The sequence below is a fragment of the Ailuropoda melanoleuca genome, chromosome 11 (assembly GCF_002007445.2).
Source record: "Ailuropoda melanoleuca isolate Jingjing chromosome 11, ASM200744v2, whole genome shotgun sequence".
Classification (NCBI taxonomy): domain Eukaryota; kingdom Metazoa; phylum Chordata; class Mammalia; order Carnivora; family Ursidae; genus Ailuropoda; species Ailuropoda melanoleuca.
Window position 1 is genome coordinate 74,348,201 of NC_048228.1, and position 27,355 is coordinate 74,375,555.

Below are 27,355 nucleotides of genomic sequence, written 5' to 3' on the forward strand. Positions count from 1 at the left end.
AAAGACCTGAGCCAAAGGCAGATGCTTAACCGACTGAGCCATCCAGGCACCCTGGGTATTTTTCTTTTAATGGCAGTAACCCCTTACTTTAATTTTGGTACAGAGAGACTGGCATATGGGTTGAGAAACATCAACTTGAGAGAAAAGGAAGACAGGATATGGTATAGGGCAATCAAGGAAGATTAACCATAGTCAGTACCTACAGTAGGGGCAGAACTTATATTTCTAGTGTCAGAAACACATAAAAAAGTAAAACCATTGGGAAAGTACACATTACACAAATATCCTTCTACTCTCCAGTAATATTCTTGGCAAAGCTCCTTTTTATTAGTTGCAGGTCTTTTTTGACTGCAGTAGATGTATATTTTTGTTAGATGGTAAGTTATAGTACTGGGAAGGTGTTGAAAATTGCTTTTGCAAAACGAACTCAAGCCTAGAGTGCTAAGAAATCTTGTCCTCTAATCAGTTCAGGAGAAACTTTGCTGTGTGAAGTCTTATCATTGAGAATGGAACATCCCACTCTTACCCAAGGAATTTCAAAATTTGACCCAGAGAAAGAATTTACAACCATGTGCAGAACTTCAGATAAAGGGTTTAAGGACATAGCATTTTTCATTTATCTTAACCTTGTCATGTTCTAGGAAACAGTACCTTGAGTCTGCTTGTCACCTCATGCTGGTAGTCAGACTGTGTTGTTCCTAATAGAACCCTAAACAGTGTTTCTAATGGGAACATTAATGAAGCCACACAACCCTTCTTTTGAGCGACTGCTGTTTTACAATAACTTCCCTATCCCTGCTTCCTGCCTTCCCCATCCTGAACAAAGGATCTGTGGTACGCAGGTCATAGCTGATTGTGCTTCCTCTACCTCTTCTTAGAATAGTTCAGCACAAGTCCATGTCCTATTAAAGTTCTGACCCCAGGACAAGATGCCCCGAAATGTACCATAATGGCATATTAATTACTTTGAATTGAAGCTAATTGAGGAAAAACCGGTGCAAGGATACTGAGACCCTCTTGTCACCCCAAAAGCAGGAAACCAACCTGCCATATGAAAAAGACCTTCCCTGTACTAAGAAAAAGACACTCCAGGGGCGCTTGGCCGTGGCTCAGTGGGTTTAGCCTTCTCCGTCCAAGTGATGAGCTCCCGATCCTGAGACGGAGTCCTGCCAAGGGCTCGGAGCTCAGTACCAATCAGCCTGGGATTCTCTCCCTCTCCCTCAGCCCTTCCCACACCCCACACTACTGGTGGGCAAGCCCTCTTTCAAAAAAAAAAAAAAAAAAAAAAAAAAAAAAAGACACTCATCACCAGAAATAGACTTTGAAGTTGAGAAAGCTGTAGAAATAAACTTTGTTACTTTTTTACTAATCTACTACCTTAGCCTAAATTCCCCTTAGTAAACTCCGAAACGCCTGTTTTCCTTATAATTAAATTCCTCACAAATTTATTATGTTTGTCTAAAATGTATAAAAGCTGCCTGACTTGGTCATTTTTTGGGGTCTCAATATATTATTGGTCCTCTATGCATGGATAATAAAACTTTGTGTTTTTTCCTCCTGTTAATCTAGGTCATGAAAATTGAATTCTTAGGCCAGCTGGAAGACCGTGAAGGGTAGAGGAAGAATTCTGCCCTACGGTGTCCTTCTAGGTTTATTCCAAGTGAGCCACTCCAAGGCTTCCCAGGGTATACACTTTGCTTTTCTGCAGCATGTAACAAACTTAACTTTGATGAACTTATTGAAAAAAGGCACTTAGTAAACATTCAATAGCTGTGCGCGCAGAGTACATTCAATAGCTTAGAGATAAAGATGAATTCATATTGCTATTATAAGCAACAATTTAAGTAATGCTTATGTATGAGCACTGCAATCCTACATACTAAATTTCATAAGCCCGAAGAATCTACCTCAGTTCAACTTCTGAGAGTTGATAAAAAGAGTAGCGGCAAGGTGATGGCCCAGGAACTGGAAACTCCCGTGTAGGAAAGGATTCCTGCCTCAGGAATTCGTAAAAACCTCCGCACAGCTCATCCCTAGAGAGCTAGAGGTACGCGCACGCGCAGTACCCGCACGCTGCGCCGCAGTCCCATCTGCGCCTTGGGTTTACATCCGGGTCTTTGGGCTTCGCGTTCCACACGCCGGCTGGGGTCGCTCCGGGTTCCTCGGTACGGGTTGTTTCCGCCGTTCCAACATCGGAAGTGTGGGTGGATCGGCAGGTGAGTCCAGGTTGGGGACCAAGAAGGGGAGTCGGGCGGGGAACGGATTGGCCATTGCCTCCTCGGTGGGCTTTGTGCCGAAACGGGGACGTGCGGCCGGGGCAGATTGGGGTCCCGGGAGCTTCGAGGCGGGGCGGAGGGTGGCTCGTGGCTGCTGGTGCCCTTCGGAATTGGGCCTCCGGGAGCGGCTTCTTATCGTTTCCTCTCTTATGGCGGCTTTCTTCTGATACTTGTTAAAAATCTGTAAGAGTCATCCTCTTTTGTATTCGTTATAGTCTGCGGAGCGATTGGGCCCAGCAGTCCCGCAATTAAGGAGGGTTTGCAGCCCCGGCCTTCTGGGCAGGGACCACAGCCGCCTCAGCTGCTTCTCGCCGCGCAGAGGGATGCGGCTCCCCTGCGCTGCACTTCAGAGGCCTTTTCAGGTCAGGTGTAGAAAAAAGCTCAGAGCAGGAATTAGGAAGTTCAGATGCTAGTGCAGATTCTAGACTAACTGTGCGACCTAAGTCGTGTGCAAGTTCCCATCCGATGCTCTAAAGTTCTGAGATTTGTATTCAGTAGCCCATTCTCCAAGTTAGTGCACAATCAGAATGAATCAGCACCAGAGGAAGGTGAGGGAATGGGGGTGGGGGGTGCTGTGTAATTTTTTGAGTGCTATCTGATTGTGATCTCAGAGAATTGCCCAGAGCCACACCAGTTTGGATCTATGAAGATTGGCAAAAACTTGCAAAAACACATTTTTTAAAATCTGAATAAAAGTGACCAAAACATTCTGCTTTTCCTCTGCGTGGAATGATTCATTTGAGACTTGTGTAATGAAGTCTGAGTCTTCTGAGTTTAAAACAAACAAAACTTGCCTGTACCTGATCTGAGAGACTTAACTTGGACTTCTTTGCGATGAAGTCGCTTCCTGTGGTGTTCTTTTCGAAATTTAACCTGATTGTAATAATCATCTTTGATATTTCTAAAAGTGCAGATTCCCTGGGTCCCCTTTCACATCTGTTGAAACACTTATGAACAGTGAGAGGGGCCTGGAAATCTCAATCTTTAGCAAGCATCCTAAGTCCTTCTAAGGCACATCTGGAGCATGGGTCTTTCAGTCAGATAGACCATCTACCATTAATAGCTTTATAACTTCAGCAGTAAATTTCTGAGTTGTAGTTTTCTATATCTGAAAAATGAGGATAATAATTTCTACCCCACAGATTATTCAGCGATTCTAAGCCCTTAATAGTAGGGCCCCTATCTTAATCATTTTTGTGACTACAGAACTTAGTGCTTGGCATTTAATAGGCCCTTACCAGTGGGTTGAATTGAGAAAAAGAGCGTGCCCAGGACACAGAATACACTCAGAAAATTCTAATGCTCTTCCTCCTTACCTTACAGGTTTTTTTTCTTTTTATCAATAAACAGCTTGCTGAATATTCTTGTTAGAAATAAGTATATTATTAGAATTAAGTATATCTCTTTATGGCTGGGAAATCTTTCTGATTCTTGGTGTAACTTTGAAATTGTTTCTGGCATTAGATCATTAATGAATTTAAATAGAGGCGAAGTCCATTTGTGTTGGAGTGAATTTATGACTTTCTATGTAAATTATTGTCTGTAAACGCTATTTGTCTTTTGTTACTATGCCAGAATTTTAAATCATGGTGATCATAATTTCTTGTTATGGCAGGATTCTAAATCACTAAGTTCTTAACAATGTCATTTAGGTTTCATACATTCATTGTAATAAGACCTACTATTTCCATTAATTTCAAGAATTTGACTTATTTTTGTATGTAAAGTGTATGGGAACTTAGGACTGCTGAAGCCATTTGTAAAAGGATTGGTATGGGTGACAAATCCATTTAAATATGAAACTAAGAATTAAAATCTGGAAATTATGGTTATAAAGTACAGTGTAATGTTATAAATCTTGTCAGTACAAAAATAATACATTTTACAGAAGTCGGGGGTTGTGAGTCATGGTAGTAGGTCAATCTACATTGACTAAAATGGAATCATAGTTTTTAAATGACTTGGATCTCTTAATATTTGTGAAATATTTTGTCTTAACCTTAGAGTACTCTTTTAGGAACCAAAATTGCTTTTTATGAAGAATTTTTTTTTTTCTTCAGAGATCAGCAGTTTCAGTTCACTTTTTCTTTTGTTAAATTCAGGAAGAATTACATATTATGCTTTTTATTAAAAACAGCATCTCACTGTTGAAAATTATTTCTATACATTCTATTTATATGTATGCACATTAGATAGACATCTAGGATGTTGTATACCTAATAATAGTTTTTTTTTTAAGATTTTATTTATTTATTCGTCAGAGAGACAGAGAGAGAACACGAGCGAGCGAGCACAAGCAGGGGTAACGTACAGGCAGAGGGAGAAGCAGGCTCCCTGCTGAGCAAGGAGCTCACTTGTGGGACTTGATCCCAGGACCCTGGGATCATGACCTGAGCCGAAGGCACACGCTTAACCCACTGAGCCACCCAGGTGTCCCTAATAATAGTTTTTATTTCCTGATTTGGGTTGATTTTTTTCTTCCTCTTATACTTTCCTATATTGAAAGAAATTTTTGAGAAGTGCAGGTATCATTTTTACAAAAACATTTAACAAAAGGGAGGTTTGGTTATTATACTATTTATAGGGAGAGTTCCGGATTTTAGTAATTAACCCAATGGTTGCTAAGTAATCATTACTCTCTTTAACTTGTGTTCAAGAAATGAGTACTGCTTTGTTTGCCTTTAGTTTTCTTTTATGTTGCTTTATATAACATCCCTATCAAGACAGTGTAGTGTGGTATCTTATAAAAACTTTTAAGTTTGCCTTGATATGAATTCTGGCTTTGGCATTTAGTGACCGTGTGACCTCTGTCAAATTATGTGAGTTCTTCTCCTCATCTAAAAGTGATTGTTACATTTACCTCAGAAAATGGTTGTATGTACTCAAATTACATAGGCTACTGCTCAGAACCCAAGGTCTGTTCAAAAGGGAAAGCCTATTACTATTTTAATAGTACAGGTTGTATTCGTATATAAGTATGTCTTTCTTAAGTAATGTCCTTTTTAAAGTCATCAGTTTTAATACACCTATGTTTGAGTGTCTGTAAATTACTTAAAGTGCTCTGCAATGGAATTTTCTCAGGTTTGAACTTTTGTCCTGGAAGCTGTGCATCACCATAATGAGGCTTGTAATTCTTGATAACTATGACTTGGCTAGTGAGTGGGCAGCCAAATACATCTGTAATCGCATCATCCAGTTCAAACCTGGACAGGACAGATACTTTACATTGGGTTTACCAACAGGTAATACACTTTTTTTTTTCATTTTATGTACTTAAAATCATGGGATGGAAGGGTTTACTTTAGTAAAATGTTTCCCCTTAATTTCTTGCCATATCACTGATTGAAAATATTAGTTTATAAAGCCAGAAATGTGTGTGTGTGTATATATATGTATATATGTATATATATATCTAGTATCTATGTTTCATTACTGTTTTCTTGTATTAAAATTACCCATCACTTGCCACTCCAAAATGCAAAAGGAAATATCATAAACTTAAGTGATGGTCATAATTTTTTTGTACCTTTATCTAGTCATCTTTTGTTTGTTTTTAAGGATGTTACTTTCACTATTCATATAATTAATTGGATTAGCCTTTCTAATGATTGTTTGGAAGTATCTGAAGTATGTACTCTTGCCTCTTCATTCCACCTCCCCTGTCTCATATGCTGTTATTATCTTATTAGCCTTTTATAATTTGTGTTTATTTTCTTTTTATTATAGAAGTATTGTGACTGAAAAATTGAAGACTGGTATGTCTTCATGACAGAGCAAACATAAATATGAATTGCATGTTTTATTGTATATAGTTCCCTGTTAAGGTGTTGTTTTTTTTTTTTTTTTAATTAACCAAGTAGTGTCATTGATCTCATGGCACTTAATTTGATATTGTTGGACCTGGAATCAGAGCTGCTACTTTCTTGGTGACTGCAGGGCATTTATTCTACCTCCCTAATCTTTGGTTTCCTTACCTTTAAGAAAGATAAGGATAACAATAGCCTATTATGCTGTTTGAGGCTCATATAAGGCAGTGTTTGTGCCACTCCCTTGTATACTGTAAATACTGTATAAATTTACGGTTCCCATAAGTGTGTCTTATTTAAACAGTATTTTGTTCTTTCTGCTCCTCCCCCCACATGTGCTAACTACATAAAACCTACAGTCATACTTTTTTTCCACTTGTGTAATTTTCATGAAAGGCATTGTTTAACTCCTCAAGTTGTTTGTGTGTAGTTTTTTTTTTTTTTTTTTTTTTTTTTGGTCCAGGGGAGTAGATCTTGGTGAGAATGGCAAAGAGGGATTTTTAAAAATTGTACACACCAGACTGGTACCCTCAACTCCTACATTTTGATACAGGAGCCCCAGTGGACATGGCCTCTGTATCAGTTCGCATACTGTAAACCTAGGCTGCAACCAGGCCAGCTTCTTTGATCACTCTGTCTTAAATATGATGTAGAAATCGGGGCGCCTGGGTGGCACAGCGGTTAAACGTCTGCCTTCGGCTCAGGGCGTGATCCCGGCGTTATGGGATCGAGCCCCACATCAGGCTCCTCCACTATGAGCCTGCTTCTTCCTCTCCCACTCCCCCTGCTTGTGTTCCCTCTCTCACTGGCTGTCTCTATCTCTGTCGAATAAATAAATAAAATCTTTAAAAAAAAAAAAAAGAAATAAACAGTAATTTTACCTTGGGGGCAGAAAGTCTTCAAAGTCATGAATGCAAACAGTCCTAAACATGCTTTTGTGTGTTTAGATCTACAAGTTTTCCTTATTTTTGGATAGTTTAACTGCTAATAATAAACCTGCCAATGACATATCTTGGAAAACCTTTCTTGACATTTTCTACTTTCCTCCTTCATTGACCATTGACAGTGTTAATCATGCTCTCTCCTCCTTGCCTTTGAAGTTTGAACATTTCTGTAATAGTCTGTAGCATGCTGTGTTTATCCCTCCACCAAGCACAGTTTCTGGGGAATATCTTTTCAGTGTTTATTGACGTGATCTTAACAAGCTTCACATTTAAGGGCCTCCATGCTTCCTGACTCCCAAACTTATTTCCTGATTCTCTTACTCTGAATCATGATAGGAAAATTAGACTACTTGTAGTTCAAAGAATAGACCTAACCTTGCTGGCTTTACTTTCACTCATGTTACTAGTGAGTTATGTAATGAAAACTATATGAGCCATGGAACCAGACAGAATCTCTTGAATCTCTCTGGCTTCATCACCATATGATATTTGGCAAATTCCTTAATCTTTTGACCCGGTTCTTCCATTCTCAAAATGCGAAAGACAATGCCAGTTTCCCAAGGCTGTGAGATTTATGTGAGCTGATGTGTAAAAATACCAGTATATACCATCTCGCACATGTTAAACATACAAATGTCATTGCTGGGCCTCCTCTCTGATCTTTTTTTTATTTTCCACTACAACCTAACTCTTAACTATTGGAATTCTACACCTTCTTCAAGACTTACTTGAAATGTCATCTTCTTGGATCCTTCCTCCAACAAACAAGACTATAATCTTTGCTTCTTTGATTTACAACAGTTCTCCAGACTTCTTATAGGTTATTTATAATATTTTCCTTTGTTTTGGTTATTTTGTATTTGCCTGGTCCTGTCTTGTGAGGTTTTTAAAGGTAGAAACAGTGTTTTAATCTTTGTTTTATCTGAATCATAGTAAGCACCTGATAGTAGTTATGTTAGTAGATGAGTTTTGCCAAGCAAATATTAAAATGAAGTTTTTTTAACCAGTGCACCATGTACCATATCTTTTTATTATTTTATTTTATTTTATTTTCTTCAGCCACTTGGATTAAAAAGTAGAAAATGGATGTGGTGTTTTTTTTTTTTGCGACTTCTTTTTTTATTCATATATTCTTAAATCGAGGGAGTCCTATAATTATACTCTTGACGTTGAAACAAACACAGATTTGTTTATGCTTCTAGAAAGAAGGAAAAGCACATTTATCCCTCTTTTAGATAGGTTTTATGTTAGTGGGGTATAGTTTTTTGAGATGGAATTGTAAAATTTGTATAAATTATTAATTACAATTTAAAACAGTATGTTTGCTTTAGCTTTAAGAAAATCTTTTAGTCTTTTAGTCTTCCGTTCTCTGAACCTATATTTATTATTTATAGCCACTTATGTTATTCTTTTCATCTCAAATGAAAGGCAGTCTTTTTACTACTATAGAATTTCTTTTGTTTTGTTTTTTGCCAAACACTGTTTAGTTCTGTCATACTTCCTCTGTCTGGCACTTGAGTAGAAATTTTGTGCGCAGATGTTTTGTTTTGTGATGGTGGATATATTAGGAATTAATCAATACTCCAGCCAGGATTGGGAGGGCCAGATCTCTTGTTAAGAATGCAGTCAATCTAACCTTCCAGTTCGTAGTTAAAATGAAAAAATATAGCAAATTTAAAAACAGAGGTCATCTTCAAGTGGCTAAATTATCTTTTTTGTGTCATGTCAAGAAGCACTGTCAAACTGATTTTATTTTATAAAACATGTAAAACAATCACATTTATAAAACAATAAAATCAAGAACTCAAATGAAGTATCCAAAGCCAAGATCTCATTTCCCAGAGGTCATTTTACTTTATACATTTTTGCTGATACATGCTGAAGATAACACAAAATAAGAAATAACCTCTAGTTAAAATCATAAAGGCTAATGTTCCTCAAACAGTCCTTGCCAATTTCTGAGTCTATTTTGAAAGCAGAGGCAATATTTAAATTTAGCTCTGGTTTCCCTTTTGATTTCATTAAATAGTCAACTTGACCTTTTTATATTTCATTTATATGATATAAATCCTTCCCTAAAAAAGCTTTTTCTCAAAAGGTGAGTTGTTTTTCTTTTAATTCAAATGTGCTTTCTACAAGTTTCTAATCTTGGAATATTCAACATTAATTCCAAATACTGAACAACTCTAGCATAATTTTCTGAACTATAATTTCTATTGACAGATTCCCAGTTTTATTCAGCGAATTCTAATTTACTAAGATTTCAAGGTACCTCGCAAATGTATGTATAATTCAAAAAAATTTGTTAATTGAATATTTAAATTAATCATTGTTTCCCTAGTAAATTACAAATAGAGAATATCATAAAGGGAATAAGTAAATACAAACTTTTTTTAAGAAGTAGATTTTTCATGTTATGTTAGAAAATGGAATCTCTATCTGTTTTAGGGAGTACACCTTTAGGATGTTATAAAAAACTAATAGAATATCACAAGAATGGAGACCTTTCTTTTAAATATGTGAAGACCTTTAACATGGATGAATATGTAGGTAAGCTATATTATTTGAATATATTATTTAGATATATTTTAAATAAAATGAATATAGTTTAAGAATGTATTATCTGTATTTATGTTTTGAATGTAATATGATTATTTCTAGAAGATAATGTACTGCCTTGTGATGAGGTTGGGAGTTTTTATTTAAAAAACATATTTTTGGGGCGCCTGGGTGGCACAGCGGTTAAGCGTCTTCGGCTCAGGGCGTGGTCCTGGCGTTATGGGATCGAGCCCCACATCAGGCTCTTCCATTATGAGCCTGCTTCTTCCTCTCCCACTCCCCCTGCTTGTGTTCCCTCTCTCGCTGGCTGTCTCTATCTCTGTCGAATAAATAAATAAAATCTTTAAAAAAATAAATAAATAAAATAAAAAACATATTTTTGTGATGGCAGCACGATATCGTGGAGGAATATGGGACTAGAAATCAGGAGATCTCTATTCATTCTTGGGCTCTGCCACTTACCAGTCATGCAACTTTGAGCCAGTCCCTCACAGTTCTCATTTTGTTTTTTCCTTCCCTTAAGGCAAACTTAAAACCAGTGTTGTTGTGGAGATAAATTGAGTACCACGTATGTAAAAGTAATTAGTAAAATAAAGATTTTTAAAATAAAAGCGTATTTATATTTGTGGCTATAAAGCTTTTGATATATTGATTGTTAACTTGCTTAACAGGGAAGATCTGTGATGCAAATAAACTCTTGTTTTAAACTTGGAACATAGGAATACATTTTTAATGGCAGCCTACGTGATAGCCAAAGAATTGTTATGATTCAGTATACTTTGTATGCATATAGGAAAAATTGATGAGAAACATAGACCAACATTTCAGATGTATGGCTAATTAATTTATGTTGAAATTAACACATGAATCAGTTCCATTGGTAAAAGTTTATGTGTTTGAGAAGTGGAGTACGGTAATTAAATGCATATGATCTAGACTTCTGTGTTTAAATTCCAGTCTTTCTATGAGCTGTGTGACCTTGGGAAAATTACTTAACATTTCTGTGCTTTTCTGTTGTGTATCTGTAGGATGAGAATGATAAAGGTAATTCCATAGATGCTATATAAATTATTTGAATTAATAAATACGGGTAAGGTGATTAAAATAACATTGCATATAATGAGCATGTTTTCCACATAAAAATGCCTTTAAATTGGATTTAATTTGGCTATCCATTGGATATGGAATAGAAAGGTTATATGTTTTAAATAGAAATTTATGGCTTAATCAGAAAAGTGAACTTTGGATTTATTCCTGGAAATACTTACATTTTTATTTGTTAACTTTTTATTTAGGACTTCCCAGAAATCATCCTGAAAGCTACCATTCTTATATGTGGAATAACTTTTTTAAGCATATTGATATAGATCCTAAGAATGCTCATATCCTTGATGGGAATGCTGCAGATTTACAAGCAGAATGTGATGCTTTTGAAAAGAAAATAAAAGAAGCTGGAGGAATTGACCTTTTTGTTGGAGGTATGTAAAACATTTTGTCGTTAATCTTAACCTTTGTATAATGTCTGGAACACCTGTAACTGTCTATAATACCTATTCAGCTACTGATTTTTATTTTATTTTATTTTCATCAAAAATAATATTAAGGTTGCAAGTTAGAATTGTTTAAATTATGTCTTGAGAAATAAGTTCCAGTACCTGCTAAACTTTTATATTATCTCTTTTAGAATTAACAGTTTACCACATCTTACGGAATGAGTGATGTTTCTTTTCCTAAATTGTAATTCTTATCTTTTATGATTTCTTTAAAATTCCAACCCAGCTTTCTTGCCAAATTACAGGGTTAAATCTCTAAAAGTTTGCATGTGAAACAGGTGGATTTTAGCATTTCTGTACTGATCACTTAAATTGCTTCACTTAAAAAAAAATCAGTTAGAATGATGTAAGACTTTATTTATCATCACCCTTTAGCTAATGTGAACTAAGCTGTATAACTGTCTTCATAAACTCCACATGAATAAATGTTTAATTGGCTAAATTCCACTTGAAATTTATATATATCTACATGCATGCATGTGTTCATAATGTACCGTTGAAAATAGGTAGTTTCTTTCTTTGTAATGACAACATGGTTTTCTGTCATCATTATGAAGCCTGAGACAGCTAATTAATTACATAAGAATAGTATAACATCAACTAAACTGAAACCAAAATTGCTTTTTGCCAAAGTTTTTAGTATTCAACTAAATGTACTAAAGCTCTAAATTAAATTCTCCGGATATGTGTTATATTTAATTTATTAAAAGACTGCTTAAAAATACATGAATTAGATCTTCAGTAGAGCTGTATTGAGGCTGATTGATGGTTGAGGTGGCCAAGTATGGTTGTGGTAGTTGGTTGCCCTTGGGGAAAATTGGGTATTACAGTCAGACATGATTTGCATTCCGTTTTGGTCACTTCTGACCTTGGGAAATTTACTGAAGTTCAGTATAGTTAAATTATTTGTAAAACGGGATTAACCATTCCAGAACCTGTGAGAATTAACCATGTTATAACATGTAAAATGCTTGCATAGTGGTTGGTGTGTCATTGGTATTTGATTAAGTGTTACTTCAGTCTTGTCTTTCTGAACTGTAGATGATGAAATAATTGTTCCTTAGTTCATTGAATTTCCTGCTTTTTTACTAAATTACGTCTAAGGGTATCCAGTGAGATTGAGATTTTCTCTTGGAAGAAATTTTTTTCTCTACCTAACAGAGCCAATATTTACTTTCTTTTGTAGATGGGATGGTTTTTATCTGAGCAAGAATCCAAGCTAGACTATTTTGCTTTTCAAAATAGAAGGTTATCTATGTTTTAAATAAAATTTGCTAATATTACCTCAGTATTCCTGGAAAACATTTGTATTCCAGTTTTGTCCATATGGCTCAATTTTGAGATAATTACTATTTGTACTTGCCAGTATCAAGGCTGTGGTAATCCACATTTGGGAACGTTTAAGGAGTGCACTACCCATGCATTCTTTAGAGTTTCTAAACTCCATACCAAAATCAGGTAGAATTACTATAATGTATACCTAATTACTGTAATGTAATTATACCTAATGTATCTGTATTTTAATTATATTGAGAAATATTTTCACTCATTTACCATTATACAAAACGCACAGTAGTTAATAGAGGTTCATTATTAAAAATGGCTTACCAAAAAATATCTTTTTTACTTCTTCATTTGAGTATCTTTTTTTTTTCCTGTTAATTTATTTGCCTTACATAAGGAGCCATGTGACAAATCCCTTGGAGATTCCATGCCAGAAAATAGAATTTACTTGGGGTGGGGGTGGGGGGAAGCTAAGAATTCCTAAACTCCATTTTCCAGAATTTATTTACCGCTTAATGTAGTGTTTAAGCCTGAATATCCCTTATCAGAGATTTCTCGTAGAACTTTCTTCTTTTCCTATAGGTTTAAGTCACTTTTCTTTTTTGCTTAAGTTTTTTTGGTGTATTTCCTCACTATAGGTCACCTTAGTTTTCCCTTTGAAACAGATGGAGTGTAAATTATAATTATGTATGCGTATCACTGACTCTTACTACTAGAAAGAACTTTGTTTTCTAGCCAATTTTTGTCTTGAGCTTCCTGTAGACATTCCCTCCTGACCAGTCACTTAATCAGTCAGTCAATAAATAAGATTTCTTCGCCTCTTCCATTAACATCTTTACTGTAGTCATGTCATGATCCAGGGCCTACCATTTTATATTTACCATCCAAAGGACGTAATTACTCTGTGTATGGGGGGAGAAGGGTTAGCTTATTGCATTTTCTTTGAACTTTTTCCTATTTGGGGTACCCTATTATTGGATGTGTACTAATGAAAGAATCTCATTTGATTCTTTGCCTTTGTTAATCTAGGTTTATTATTGGATTTTCAAGATGAGGCTTGGTATTTGGGTCTTATCACTTACCCTTCTTTTGTTCCAGGGTTTGTTGGTTAATAAAAACACTAAGAACTGAGCCAAATGGGATCAAAATATCAGCCTTATTAAAGGTAAAGTTGGATTAGAGATTTCAGGTTGGGCTTGAGTCCAAAGTGGGGTTTCCTCTTCTTCCCCTCTAAACTGGAAATAGTAGAATGAGAAGAGCTCAAGACTATGAATCCATCATGTCTTACTCCTGGGAAATAGAACAGGAATTCCCTTTCTTCAGTAGAAAAGAAAAAGGAAATATATACTGCCAAAAGTTCTCATTCTCCCTGTGATGACAGAATTGTTAAAAGAAAGAGTAAAGTGTATCATGCAATCCCTGACCCACCCCCCCCGGCAATAAAATACACAAATATGAAATTTTATAGATAAACTCTGTAGAGATATTACTAACGCTAAAATCATCTTAAGGTACTATTTTAAAAAAATAAAAATAAGTGGGGAAAACTCGAACCCTCTCCTTTGGCTGCATTATTAAAATCTTTCGTTTGCAAGTAACTGTAATCTACTTTGGGACCAAAAGTGAATTAATTAAAACTGGAATGATTCTGAGCTGACTCACAGAATTGTTAGAAGAGTTGAAACAGCCAAGTCTGTTGAAGAACAAGAACCAAGGAGCCTCAAATCTCCAAAGCAGGAAGTTATGGATACTCTCCTGCAGCACTGTCATCAGATACCTCGGCTGTAAATGCCTGCCTTCTTTTCTGCACCCCTGCTCAATTTTCCGAATTTCCTGAGACAAATTCTGACTCTTTCAGCTTGGGACAAGTATTGATCACTAGACCACAATCGTCCTGACTCAGAGAGAGACAGAGTAGATAAAGGTCCCCTCCATTGTGAGGGGAGCAGGGTAAGGTAGAAGAAGGAGAGAGAAACTATACCGAGCATACCAAAGAATAGCAAGCATCTACTCATTTATTCGGCCATTATTTATTGAGGGTCTTCTATGTGTCATGTATTGTTCTAAGAGGTAAGGGTATATAATTAAGAGAAAGTCCTTACTCCAATGAGATTTACATTCTACCCCCACAGAACTGTAGGAACACAGGGAAGGCCTGTAATCCAGTCTGAGGTTTTTTTAGGTGTTTCATAAAGGTGTAAATATATTAGTTTAGACTTAAAGACTGAGAATGTGCCATGGTTTTTAGATTTCATGATTATTTTTTTTAAGTTTTGTAAAGCTTTATGAAACATTCTGAACGCTTTTAAGACATATTTATATCAGGAAACTCAATTTCTAAGAGGTACTTATGGTCAGTAAGGGAATATATTGACCTTTCTCTGTCATGAACCACTGCTGATAATTTCACCTTACTGTACACTTTTGTATGACTCACAATACAAGTTATAACACTAATGTTGATCCTTGAGGACTTCCTATTTTTTCTTAAACTTTTATTTTCCTGGTGCTAGCTTTTCTTGTTTATACATACATAGAGAAATAAAAATATTTGCACAGATGTATACTTAGGAGAAATTATAGTTTTACAAATCTATAGAGAAATGCATATCTATAATTTAAAACTTTTGTTTATAGGCAGATATATATACACTAATGGAAAAATCCATACATATTAACCACATGTAGGTCAGGCTTTATGTCACCACATTAAAAATTCCTAGAATGTGGTGCTTTGGTAGCTTATATCTGCTCCCTAAGATTTTCATTTCTTCTTTGTTCCATCAAAACCAGGTTCTTCTTTGTCATATTTTATTTTATTATAATCTGGGAGAAATTGGTTTGGATTACAGGCTAAGAGTCAGTAAAATACATCTATCATTAAAGTAAAATGCAGAGTATAAATGTAACAGGTATTTTAACTCAGAACTTGTGGGTTGTTGTTTTTTTTTTTTCATTGAGGTTGTCAGAACTCTGACTAGCTGGTAGGGTACACATATGTAGAACATGATTTATTCATGCCTTAGAAAGATTCTTCACTTTACAAAAAGATTTACTTTCAGTTTCACTCAAATAAGGAATGTCGTATTTTTATCTAAAATAGAGATAGGCAGTCCTAGAATATTAGAGCTGGCAGTAGGTCTTTTTAAAGCAGTGTTTTCAAGTTGTGGTCGTCACCCATTATTAGGTCATGAAATCAATATAGTCATTCACATTCTGCATTTCCCTTTTGTGTTTTGCTAATGAAATAGAATGCCTTCTAGCAGGGGTAAGTATTATTTCATGCAGTTCTTGTTTTTAGTTATATTTGTATGTGTGTATATGTGTGCTAGATTGCAGTGTCAAATATATTTCTTGTAGTAGACTGTAGTCAAAATATCTGAAGGAAACTACTGCCGTATATTGTCCAATCTAGACATTTTTGTAAGTGAGGAAACTATCCTACAGGGAATGTTCAGTAGTTAATTGCACCATCTAGACTAGAACCAGGCAAGTTAAAAGTGTTGATCATAAAGACCACTGGGATAGGCATCAGAAGATTTAGGGGCGCCTGGGTGGCACAGCGGTTAAGCGTCTGCCTTTGGCTCAGGGCGTGATCCCGGCGTTATGGGATCGAGCCCCACATCAGGCTCTTCCTCTATGAGCCTGCTTCTTCCTCTCCCACTCCCCCTGCTTGTGTTCCCTCCCTCGCTGGCTGTCTCTATCTCTGTCGAATAAAGAAATTAAAAAATATTTAAAAAAAAAAAGAAGATTTAGATTTGAGTTTTATGTCAGTATTTACTAAATTGAGTAGTCATGTATTATCCGTGCATGTCAGAGTTTCCTTCTGAGCTCAAAAAAGCTTGAGGAGATGAGGAAAATAGATATTCCTAATAAGATTATCTCACAAGATTGTTAACTATATGTGTTCTTAAGATGTGAAAATACTTTATAAACTGTGAAGTGTTGTGCTTTAATATAAGCCAATGTGCTAAATTTTACTGCTATTACAATCACGCTAGCTCAGTGCTAAGCATATGGAATACATTGCAATACTTCTTGAATCAAATACAGGACCAAATATTTTAATGCAGCATGAGAAATTTGGCTATCATATAAAATAAGGTGAGCATGTTTATGACTATTTGCTCTTAAAAACAAGTTGAACTTTGAGAAATCTTATTTACTCTGTGCATCTATGTGTGTGTATACTTCTTTTAAAAGGAATTGGTCCAGATGGTCATATCGCTTTCAATGAACCAGGATCCAGTTTAGTATCAAGGACAAGATTAAAGACTCTAGCAATGGACACCATTTTGGCAAATGCTAAATATTTTGATGGAGATTTATCGAAGGTGCCAACTATGGCTCTAACAGTTGGTGTGGGGACAGTGATGGATGCAAGAGAAGTAAGAATTCAATATTCTTTGATGTCTGAAGATTTTGGAGGAATTATGGCACCAGATAATTTTGGTTACATCCTGTTAACTATGTAAATTGTTATCTAGCTTTCAATGACTTCTGTCAGTCTCATTGCATGTTTCGAATCCAACTAAGTTAAGTCTTTTGGAGCTTATGTAAACTAAGAATTAGGCACCACCCCTTCTGGAATACTGCTACATTGGCCTGTTCCTTCTTCACAGTTTGAGTTCCTAAATTCATACTGATCAAATGGTCTGTTTTTTTTTTTTTTTTAAGATTTTATTTATTTATTTGACAGAGATAGAGACAGCCAGCGAGAGAGGGAACACAAGCAGGGGGAGTGGGAGAGGAAGAAGCAGGCTCATAGCGGAGGAGTGATGTGGGGCTCGATCCCATAACACCAGGATCACGCCCTGAGCCGAAGGCAGATGCTTAACTGCTGTGCCACCCAGGCGCCCCAAATGGTCTGCTTTTAAGTGAAATGTCTGTTACAACGAAGATGCAATGCTGGTTAACACTAAACTATTTTTGGAGGCTCAGGATAACTTAGGGTAAAGTACTTTTTGACTGTGGGAGGATAGCCAGTTAGTTTCTAGCAGAAAAAGAACCAAGGCGTTCTAAATTTGGTATTATACTTAAGAAGGCAACTACTCTGAACAATAGAACCTGCCTAATTTTTAAATTTTTAATTGGGCTTTCATTTCCTTCCCTGAGAATAACAGAACAAACTATAGTCAGCTCATGATTTTAAGTGGTTCAATTATATGGAAACTCCATTCCTTCCTGATAACAAGATGGAACAGGTTCAGAGGAAAAGCATACAGACAAGTTAAGATGAATAAATAACGGATCTTAAAGTAAATATGTCTAGACTTGAACATACAAATAGAACTGTCATTCAGAATGTAGTTTGTTATCTAAAAATCATCAGTATGTGAAGAAAGACCTTTCAATAATTGAAATTCCTTAGTAAAAAAGTTGAAAAAGATTTTAGAGCAATTGTATTTCTAAAATACGAAACTGAGTTATGCTAATAGACTTATATTTAACAAGATTTAAGTTGTAATGTAACAAGCTAATTCTTAGAATGAACAGAGAGTTATTAAGATACTGATTTTTTGGGGCACCTGGGTGGCACAGCGGTTGGGTGTCTGCCTTTGGCTCAGGGCGTGGTCCCGGCGTTGTGGGATCGAGCCCCACATCGGGCTCCTCTGCTGTGGGCCTGCTTCTTCCTCTCCTGCTCCCCCTGCTTGTGTTCCCTCTCTTGCTGGCTGTCTCTATCTCTGTCAAATAAATAAAATCTTTTTAAAAAAAAAAAAAAAGAAGATACTGATTTTTTTTTTTGTTTTGGTCAGTTTTCCAACAAAATTTTGTGCCACTCACCTCACGGTCTTCACTCCCAGCATGATTACAAAGAAAATTATCATGGCAAAACTATTCTAGGACTTCTTTATTTTTTTTTATTTTTTTAATTTTTTAAAGATTTCATCTATTTATTCGACAGAGATAGAGACAGCCAGCGAGAGAGGGAACACAAGCAGGGGGAGTGGGAGAGGAAGAAGCAGGCTCATAGCGGAGGAGCCTGATGTGGGGCTCGATCCCATAACACCGGGATCACGCCCTGAGCCGAAGGCAGACGCTTAACCGCTGTGCCACCCAGGTGCCCCTCTAGGACTTCTTTAAATAAAGAAGTCCCAGGGGCCTTAGTGCTTTGATTTTTATATCATTTTTTTAAACAATATCATGTCATTATACTTAATGATTTTCTTCAATTGTAAGGAGCTTAGTGTGTACAGATTTTCATTTGCCAGCGATTTTAACTGTGATGTGAGCTGTTCTTCAATTTTAGTTTCATTAAGAACAAATACACTTAATAAAATTTGGAATCAACGTGTGGGGAAGGTGCTATTGTTAGATGGAAAGTACATATGAATCGTAAACTAAATTTCTAAGTGCTTAGTCATCAGGAAGCAGCTTCACAATTTGACATCTCTGTTAATGAGGACCTCTGTACACACCTTGGAAGTGACACGCTGGAAGTTATTATAGGTTTCCTTAAGACTTGGGAATTGTCAACTAGATAAGGAACCACACCAGTCACTCCTTTATCACTCTTTCTTTGGCTTGAGGCCCTCACACTGATGGTATGTGTGAAGTGCTCTACTTTTCCAGACCTTGCTTAGCTAAAATGGTACCTTTCAGTTTTCATCTTTCAAAACCCCCTTTCTTGACCATAATCCTCATAGTCAATGTTACTTTCTTCCCTTTTCTCTTGACCACTCTGTTCTTTTCCTTTGTATCACTTTTCACAATTTCTGATTGTTCTTGTGTGTTTACTGGTTTAATATCTTTTTTCTCACTAATTTACAATCTCTGTGAGTTTCTAGGTCGTGTATATCTAGCACCTTACACTGCCTGTCACATAATAGGTATTTAATAACTGTTGGGAATCGTGTGAATGAATTATGTTCATAATTCATGTTGGAAAAAAATTCTATCCACAGCTTGGTCATTTACTTGAGCCACCGAATCTGATTTTTGTTGACTTTTGGCTCTTCACCAAAATTGAAATTTACCTGCAAAGAGTTGAAATTTGTTTTTACTAAGGTATATTTAAAGATAATGTCATATATTTTAAAGTAATTTCAAAAGAAGACAAATTGTTTTCCACTATTGCAACATCTTTGTAATTGTTATATATAATAATACTTTGGATATTTATTCTTAAGGTGACATAGGAAAAAAACAATAAAAATCTGCTTTTGATTTTGCTACCTTACTGAAAGTCACCAAGGTCAGTAATGACTTCTCCATTGCTAGCACTGGCATCTTCTCTGCAGGTTTTATCCTACTGGGTCTCTTTTCATCATCTGCTACTGTTGACCATCCCTCCCATCCTAAAACTCTGCCATTACTTTTCTTACTTCTGAGCATTCCTTCCTAGTCTGCTTCCCAGGCTTTTCTTCTTCATCTGCCTTTTGAATAATCTTGTTCCCTAGGATTTCATTCTGGAACTGCATATTCACTCTGCATGCTTTGGGGCATAACCTTTTTATTTTATTTTATTTTTTTTTTTTTAAATATGTCAATAGTAGTCACTGTTTGGAACACTCTTTCAGTAGTTTTATCACTATTCCTAAAAGATAAAGTACTCTCAATACAGTGAGAATAATACGTATCTTTATCTTGTACTCTTTCTGAAGCTGCACGTTTTATATTTCCAACTTCCAGCTGACATCTATTTAGACTACCTGTACTTATTAAGCTGTCTAAAATTTAAATTTATCTTTCCACCAAATTTGCCTTTCTTCTGGATATTGTCTCCCTTGGTGAATAGCAGCACTCACCATGAAAATTTTCTGAACTTAAAGTATGTCATTCTCATTTTCTTCTCTACAACTAATCAGTCACCAACTTTAAACAAATAATTTAGAGGTAAATAAGGATCTTGCCCTCCATCACCACTGCCTATTAAGTCTGTGTATCAATTTTTTCAAGGATTATTAGAAACCCCTTCTCAATCATAAAAATGATAAAGATTCATTCTGGCATATATACACTTACTCACGTTTGCACATGTTCTTTGAGTTATAGACTTCTAGGAATTTGGGACCAAGAGCTTGGATTTTCTATAATTCATAAGGGTATTCTTAGTCTTGTGTGCTTAATGGGCAGGTCTTACATTTAAGTAGATCCCTAATCCTTTAAGTCTAGTTTTTGTTTCTAGACAATCTGGTAACATCTGTTCAGCGAAATAGTCTTTAGGCTTCTTTCTCTAACTTTCAAAGTAATATCTACTGTAATGACTGGCTTAGAGCAATTTGGTATATCATTCCTGGTTATATAAATTCTTGGTTGACCTGCAATTCTGCTTTTGCAAAACAGCCCTTTTCTTTCTTTTTTCTTCATTTTCCCAGGTCATTTCTGTACATCAGTATCTAATGTATTAATAAGTACTTGCATTATGGTATATTCAATAATACTTCATAAGAAGAAACTGGGTTTTTTTTTTTTTAGATTATTTATTTATTTGACACAGAGAGACAGCCAGCGAGAAAGGGAACACAAGCGGGGGATGGGGTAGGGGGGAAGAAGCAGTCTCCCAGCGGAACAGGGAACCCGATGCGGGGCTCAATCCCAGAACCCTGGGATCATGCCCTAAGCCAAAAGCAGACGCTTAATGACTGAGCCACCCAGGCGCCCCACTATTTTACTTTCTTAAACCAGAAGAGTTACACTTTATGCTTGCCTTTTACCTTGAAAAATAAAAACCTCGAACTGTGAAGAAATATGTAGCTATTTTTATTCTACCTTCAGAATAAGATTGTGCTAACATCTTTCTGGTAAAAAAAAAATACAGTTTTTTAGTCATTTGAAACATGTTTTAAGAATTAACATGTAATGGTCATGACTTTTCAGGTAATGATCCTCATAACAGGTGCACACAAGGCATTTGCTCTCTACAAAGCAATAGAAGAAGGAGTAAATCACATGTGGACTGTTTCTGCTTTCCAGCAGCATCCCCGAACTATTTTTGTGTGTGATGAAGATGCTACTTTAGAATTAAGAGTTAAAACTGTGAAATACTTTAAAGGTGAGCATTGAAATTTCAGAAGCAGACTGTGAGAATGTCCCATTGTAGATGACAATTAAAACTTAGTAGACTGTGGAGTTACATCTGCACTGTGCCTGTTGAAACTGGCATTTTGCCAACACAGTAGCCAGTTCTTTTTTAAGGAATAGAAAACTCTCATCTCAAGTAATAATAGCTTTCAGAATAGTTTCCTATTTTTTTCTTGAAATCCAAAATTTAATAAAATATATTTTACTTTCATATTGTATATACAAGATTAAATAACCCAAAAGGAAATATATATATATGTTCTGATTTTTTGTTTCCTTGTCCCACCTTCCTTGCCAAGCTATGGTTTAGAAATCAGCAGATAAGTTGGGTTGCCCACTATCTCATTTAATCTTCACAATTTCAAATTATTCCCATATATCAGATATAATGGTTCAGTGTCAGAGCAGTATGGAATAAACTCTCAAGTAAGCAAGGGTTTGACTGCCCAGATTCTGCATGTAACTTGTCCTTTTGACTCTTCCTGCAGTCTAGTTCAGTAATTCTTAAACCTTACCGTACCAGGTTGTGTATATGAATCGACACGTGCTTGATGTAGTGGGTGATTTAAGAGATGTTCAAGGAAAATTTGACTATACTGTTTAGAAACCATTCCCTGCTTAAGATGAATTCCCCATATAGATACACACACATAATAAACAAGCTGTATAAATAGGTGCTCTTTATAAAGTACTTGTATTTTATATAGCTGATATGAAAATATTATGTAACTGGTCATACATATATATATATAGGTTAGTATTTCAAAGAGTAGTATGTGTACTGTTGATATTACATGAATATGTATTTTTAATCTTTTTACTCTAGTTACTAGGTGTTTAACATGTATTAGAAAAAATACACTGAATCAATCAAACCTGTATTCCATGAATATCACTGTTTTGACAGAGTTAAAGAAGTTACCATATTTTATTTCCTCTGAGACACATCTTTTTTCATATCTATCTTGTCGAAATTGGGATGTGTTTAAAATTGATGTCAATATCAGTTACCTAGTAACATTTTTTCTTTATGGTATATAAAATAATGTCTTACAGTCTTCAGCATCTCATTCATGAAATATAGTATATAAACTATAAGTCAATTTAAAGGAAATCTTTAACTCGTATTTCATGTAAATGTGTGAATGTGGCAGAGGTCCTGAAGATGATACACCAATGAAGTTTGACGATCAGTGAACAATCACAATTTTGATGTTTATATAGTTTTTGCACTTAGCTTTTGTGAGCATTTTCCTATTTCACTAGTCTTCAAAAGCATTTTTAATGGCTATATAAGTAGATGTATCATAATTTACTTAAACCTTTTCTTACTGTTAAATGCTTAGATTATTTCCATTTATATTTTTATCAAAAATTATTTTACCAAGCCACAAAAATATCAAATTAAACTGAAATATTGTCAGGTTTTTTAATAAGTTGACAGGTAAAAGAGATCTGTGATGAGTTGTGAATAAGAGCCCTTGTATGGAGTTTTACCCATATATTTCCATGTAGTCTTTCAGATTTCATGATAAATACTAGATTCCTTGAAAAAAGTAATGGAATTCCCATTATCCACATATTTTAATGCCAGAGATTCATTTAACATTCCCATGTTCTGGTACCAGCAATCCTCAGGTAAACCCTTGTGCTTATCAGATGTTGTCAATTCCGTTTTTATCATAAAATGTTTACACTTTAGTGAAGTAAATATTTAATAAGATACTTAATAATAGCCAATACTTTTATGACCAGGCACTATTCTAAATGGATTATACTTGATTTACTTTATTCTCATGATTCAATGAAGTGGGTATTCTTATAATCCCATTTACAGATGAGTTAACAGGCTTAATAGAGATGTTAAGTCACCCAAAGTCATACAGCTCATGTGGGCAGAGCTGGTAAGTGAAACCAGGCTTATCTGGCTTCTGGGCTTTTGTCCACTGTTTGTACTGCCTCATAGAAGAGGAATAAACTCTGGCTATCTAAATCCTATTTGTTTGTTTGGGTTGCTTTCATACTATAGTAATTGCTTCCAAAAAGGTATAGACATAGGTTAAAGATAATTTAAAACAGAAGGGAGGAGGTGAATACATGTATTTTGTTCTTTCAATTCATCTAATCCAGATTCTAAGCTGTTCTGAAACATTTTGAAGTATAGACTATTCATGAGAGAATCACCACACTGCTCTTTTGAGGACATTGTATTTTCTACTATGGATCTGTATATATTTCTGGAGAGGTTCAGGGTATCAGCCTCAGAGTGCCTCCCGTCAATATGGAGAAAAACGGAATTGAGATATTCTGGGCTATGTGCAGACCTCATTTTACAGTAAGGTATTTTAATTCAGGGTAGAATCAATACTCATAAACATATACATATTATAAGTGTAGTTTTATCTATTTGCCGTATTTTCACTGAGATATTTTATCACTTCAAGATGTACTGGAGGATATGAATCCTCTAGTTACCTTCTGTAATTCTTCAGATTCCAGTCACATTACTACCATTTCTTCTGCCATCACTAAAAAGTGCATAAAAGGGCTCTATTTAGGTCCTGAAGAATATCTAGGTTAATTGCATCTAAAACAATAAAAATCATTAGCAAATGGACATTTCAGTATATACCTTTTAGAAGATAGTAAATCATAGGAAAACAGTTTAATGTTTTATTCTAAATTTTTTTTTGATTTTATATAAAGCCTGTGTTTACGTACTTGAGAGTTTATTTTCAAGACCTCATCATCATGGTGAACACTTTTTTTTGTTCCATCCTTTGTAGGCCCCACTCCAGTAGCTTGAGACAGAGACCGAATGAGTTCAGATTGAGTCCAAACCATAAAACTGACAATTAGAATCTATGACATTTAACTACTTCTGGCAACATTTTAGGAAGTCTATACTTTTTAGTACTCAGAATTTTTTTCTGTTGATTTAAGTAGCAATTATTTTTTTCTATCAAATTCTTGTATAAAAAATTGTCAGCTTTACCTTAAGTCATAATAAATTCTTTATGTAACATCCAGAATGCATTTCTAGTTTGGAAACAGCCTGTGCGTAAAAGTTACAATGTATAGTTAAACTTTATAGAATTGAATTTTTAATGTTTATTCTGATGTTTTGCGTTTTCAAGCTCTAATGTATTTCCATGATCAAAGTTGTAAGTAAATGATAGATGAATGTATCAAGTAGAATGATCCTCTTAATTACAGCTGCTTCTCCATAAGAGGTTACATCTTCTAAACTGAGTGGCTAAGGTTACCGTTGTCTTTGTTGTCCCCTCTCCTGGGTTTCTCCAGTCCCCATTTTACTGCTCTTTACGTTCTGATTGTTGACATGGATTAAACTTTTCGGTTAAATCCTGTTTTAAATAGGATTGGTTCTGTTTAGAGATATCATCTGGTAAATCGTTTTCATTAGCAAGTATTTCTTCTGCATTATAAAAATTACCTTTTATGTTTTTGGTAAATATAAATTATATTTTCCAGTTAGTGTCTTCAGCCAAGAAAACAGGCCCAAGTGCCTTCAAGTACATAGTCTCACATGGTGTTAGTAAAAAAAAAAAAAAAGTGTAAGAAGTATTTCTTCCTGAAAGTATTTGATTCAGCATCATAAAAAGTTGGCTCATTAAGTGATTTGAGAAAATAAAATGTAATATATTTTGTTAAACGCTTCGCAAAGGTAGGGACTTAAGTTTTATTCACTGCATTATTTCAGCATCAGGGAGTGTGCCTGGTACAATGGAGGCATTTGATAAATTGTAGGTAGTTGGACAGGTGGATGGGAGAACACAGGACTATGAGACCACCACAGTCTAAGCACTAAATTATGTAAATCACCCTATGAAGCCCAAAGGATATTAAATAAAGAGTTCAATAGTAGCTGAAGAAAACTTTTTGAGTTGATAGAATGGAAGGCCCTAGAAAATGGATAGTAGCACTCAGATTGAGAGGAGATAGCATAAGCAACGGCACAGAATTTAAGGAAGAGCTAACACAGGAGCAGAACAAGTTCCTGTTAATAGACTAGAGAACAGTTAAAGTTCTGGTATAAAATGGGGCTAGATTGTATTTTTTTATTATTATATTTTTTAGTAATCTCTACACCCAACATGGGGCTGGAATTTACAAACCCAAAATCAGGAGTCGCACGCTCTTTGACTGAACCAGCCAGGAGACCCTGGGCTAGATTATACTTTAAAAGCAAAAGGGAATGCTGAGGTTAAGAACAAAAAAGGAAAATCAGGGTTCAAATGTCATGACTTTTAATCTCTTTTGGGTCATGGACCACTATGAAAATCTGGTGAAGAGACTGTCCTCAGAAAAAACGCACAAACACTTGCATACACAAATTTATATTAATGCAGGAGATTCAAAGACTCCTTGAACCGTCTCTAGCTCTATCATATCCTCGGAGTTGAGGCTATACTTGATTTCTGCGAGGTGGACAGCTGCCAGCTGTCATCAGTTTGGGAGTCGGAAATGATTCAGTATTGACTGCTCTACTTTTTTTGCATTCTAAGTTTAACTCTTTGGTTATGTTTAAATGTGGAGTCTTCAACTTTTTAATAGCACCTTAGTTTTTTTTTTTATTAACCTCCTTCAGTATAGTTTATCACCCCTCTTGTAAAAATACACATGTCAAAATAGTGGAAAATAATTTGCCAGATGAATGGATAGCGTAATACTTTGGAGAACTAAAGCTATCCTACTTTAACAATGGTTCTGAGTCCCTGGGCTAGTGTCTGGTAGAGAAATGCCAGAGGATCAAACTCAGCCGACTTATAGGATGTAATTAAAATGTATTAACCAAGTCTGTATTCAAATTTGTTATTTTGCCATACTGAAGCTCTGAAGGCAAGAGCTGCTTCTACTCCCAAGAATTTGTACTCATTCTGTATCTACTGCTTCATAAATAATTGCAAATTGCTACTTGCTAGGTAGTTAACAACTAAACATTATGAAACATTTCTATTTGCATTTTTCAATAAAACTTAACTATTTTGTATCAGATGGGAACCAGTATACTTATTGTATCTTATAAACGCTTCTATTTTCTAAGGTGAATGAGATATAATTCAAAATTAAAAATAAAACTAGAATTGTGCTTTTTTTCTTTAAGGTTTAATGCATGTGCACAATAAACTTGTGGATCCACTATACAGTATGAAAGAAGGAAATTGAAGGAGATTGGAGCAAATTCTGCTTGAATGAACAGAACACTTTTATAAGTAGTAGACGAATTTTCAGCTATGCAATATGATAAAACATGGGGATTTTTTGAAGACTGTCATTTTTGAAGTCCAGTATCTATATGTTAAACATTCCATATTTAGAATGTGTCCATTTTATACTAAGGTTTAGGAGAAGTAGTTGGCTCTCACAAATAGCTGTTTATTATAAAGTACAGAAGCCACACAGCCACCCTGTAAAACATCACATAAATGAAATGTCTGTTTAAAAATTTCAAGTCATTTTAAATGTGAAGAATCTATACATCAAATATCATTCATATGAATCTGGTTGATCAAAGGTTTATTTTTTAATCACATAAAGACACTCCAAGCCTTTTAGATATCAATCATTGCAAACCTTTACTTTTGGAATGTAATCTTTGTATTTTCTGTGCATTACACACAAGCTTTTCTGCACGTGGTTGCCTTAGTCATCTTTCTGCAGTAGCATCTGGACATCAAAAGTCCTGCCATATATTGTTGGAACAGAGAATCTGAAGAGATGCCAGTGCCTAAAAGTACAGTTTACGTCCTTTTGGAAAGTATGTATAAGTGCATGATTTTTGTGCACCACCTTCTATAGCACTTTTTTACAAATGTGCCCTTATTTTTATTTAATGACTTGGGTTCATGCTTTTAATATAAGTATTTTGGCAATTATGAACTTTATAC

At 35.3% G+C, this 27,355-nt stretch overlaps 1 protein-coding gene across 1 annotated transcript; it reads left to right on the forward strand.

Annotated features, from left to right (window-relative positions):
• The first annotated feature begins 2,088 nt into the window (after positions 1–2,088).
• GNPDA2 (glucosamine-6-phosphate deaminase 2) lies at positions 2,089–26,843 on the forward strand. The gene is made up of 7 exons (XM_002921755.4): positions 2,089–2,216; positions 5,358–5,518; positions 9,475–9,576; positions 10,881–11,063; positions 16,626–16,810; positions 21,243–21,417; positions 26,572–26,843. Exons 2-7 carry the CDS (start codon positions 5,395–5,397, stop codon positions 26,631–26,633), a joined length of 831 nt encoding a protein of 276 aa, XP_002921801.1. The 5' UTR covers positions 2,089–2,216; positions 5,358–5,394; the 3' UTR covers positions 26,634–26,843.
• Positions 26,844–27,355: the final 512 nt, after the last annotated feature.

What these genes read in the sequence shown, in the direction of transcription:
- GNPDA2 (XM_002921755.4), top strand. Translation starts at nt 5,395, where the DNA reads ATGAGGCTTGTAATTCTTGATAACTATGACTTGGCTAGTGAGTGGGCA. An exon ending in TAACATGGATGAATATGTAG is followed by an intron (nt 9,577 to 10,880) that starts GTAAGCTATATT and finishes CTTTTTATTTAG; the next exon opens with GACTTCCCAGAAATCATCCT. An exon ending in AACTGTGAAATACTTTAAAG is followed by an intron (nt 21,418 to 26,571) that starts GTGAGCATTGAA and finishes TTTTTCTTTAAG; the next exon opens with GTTTAATGCATGTGCACAAT.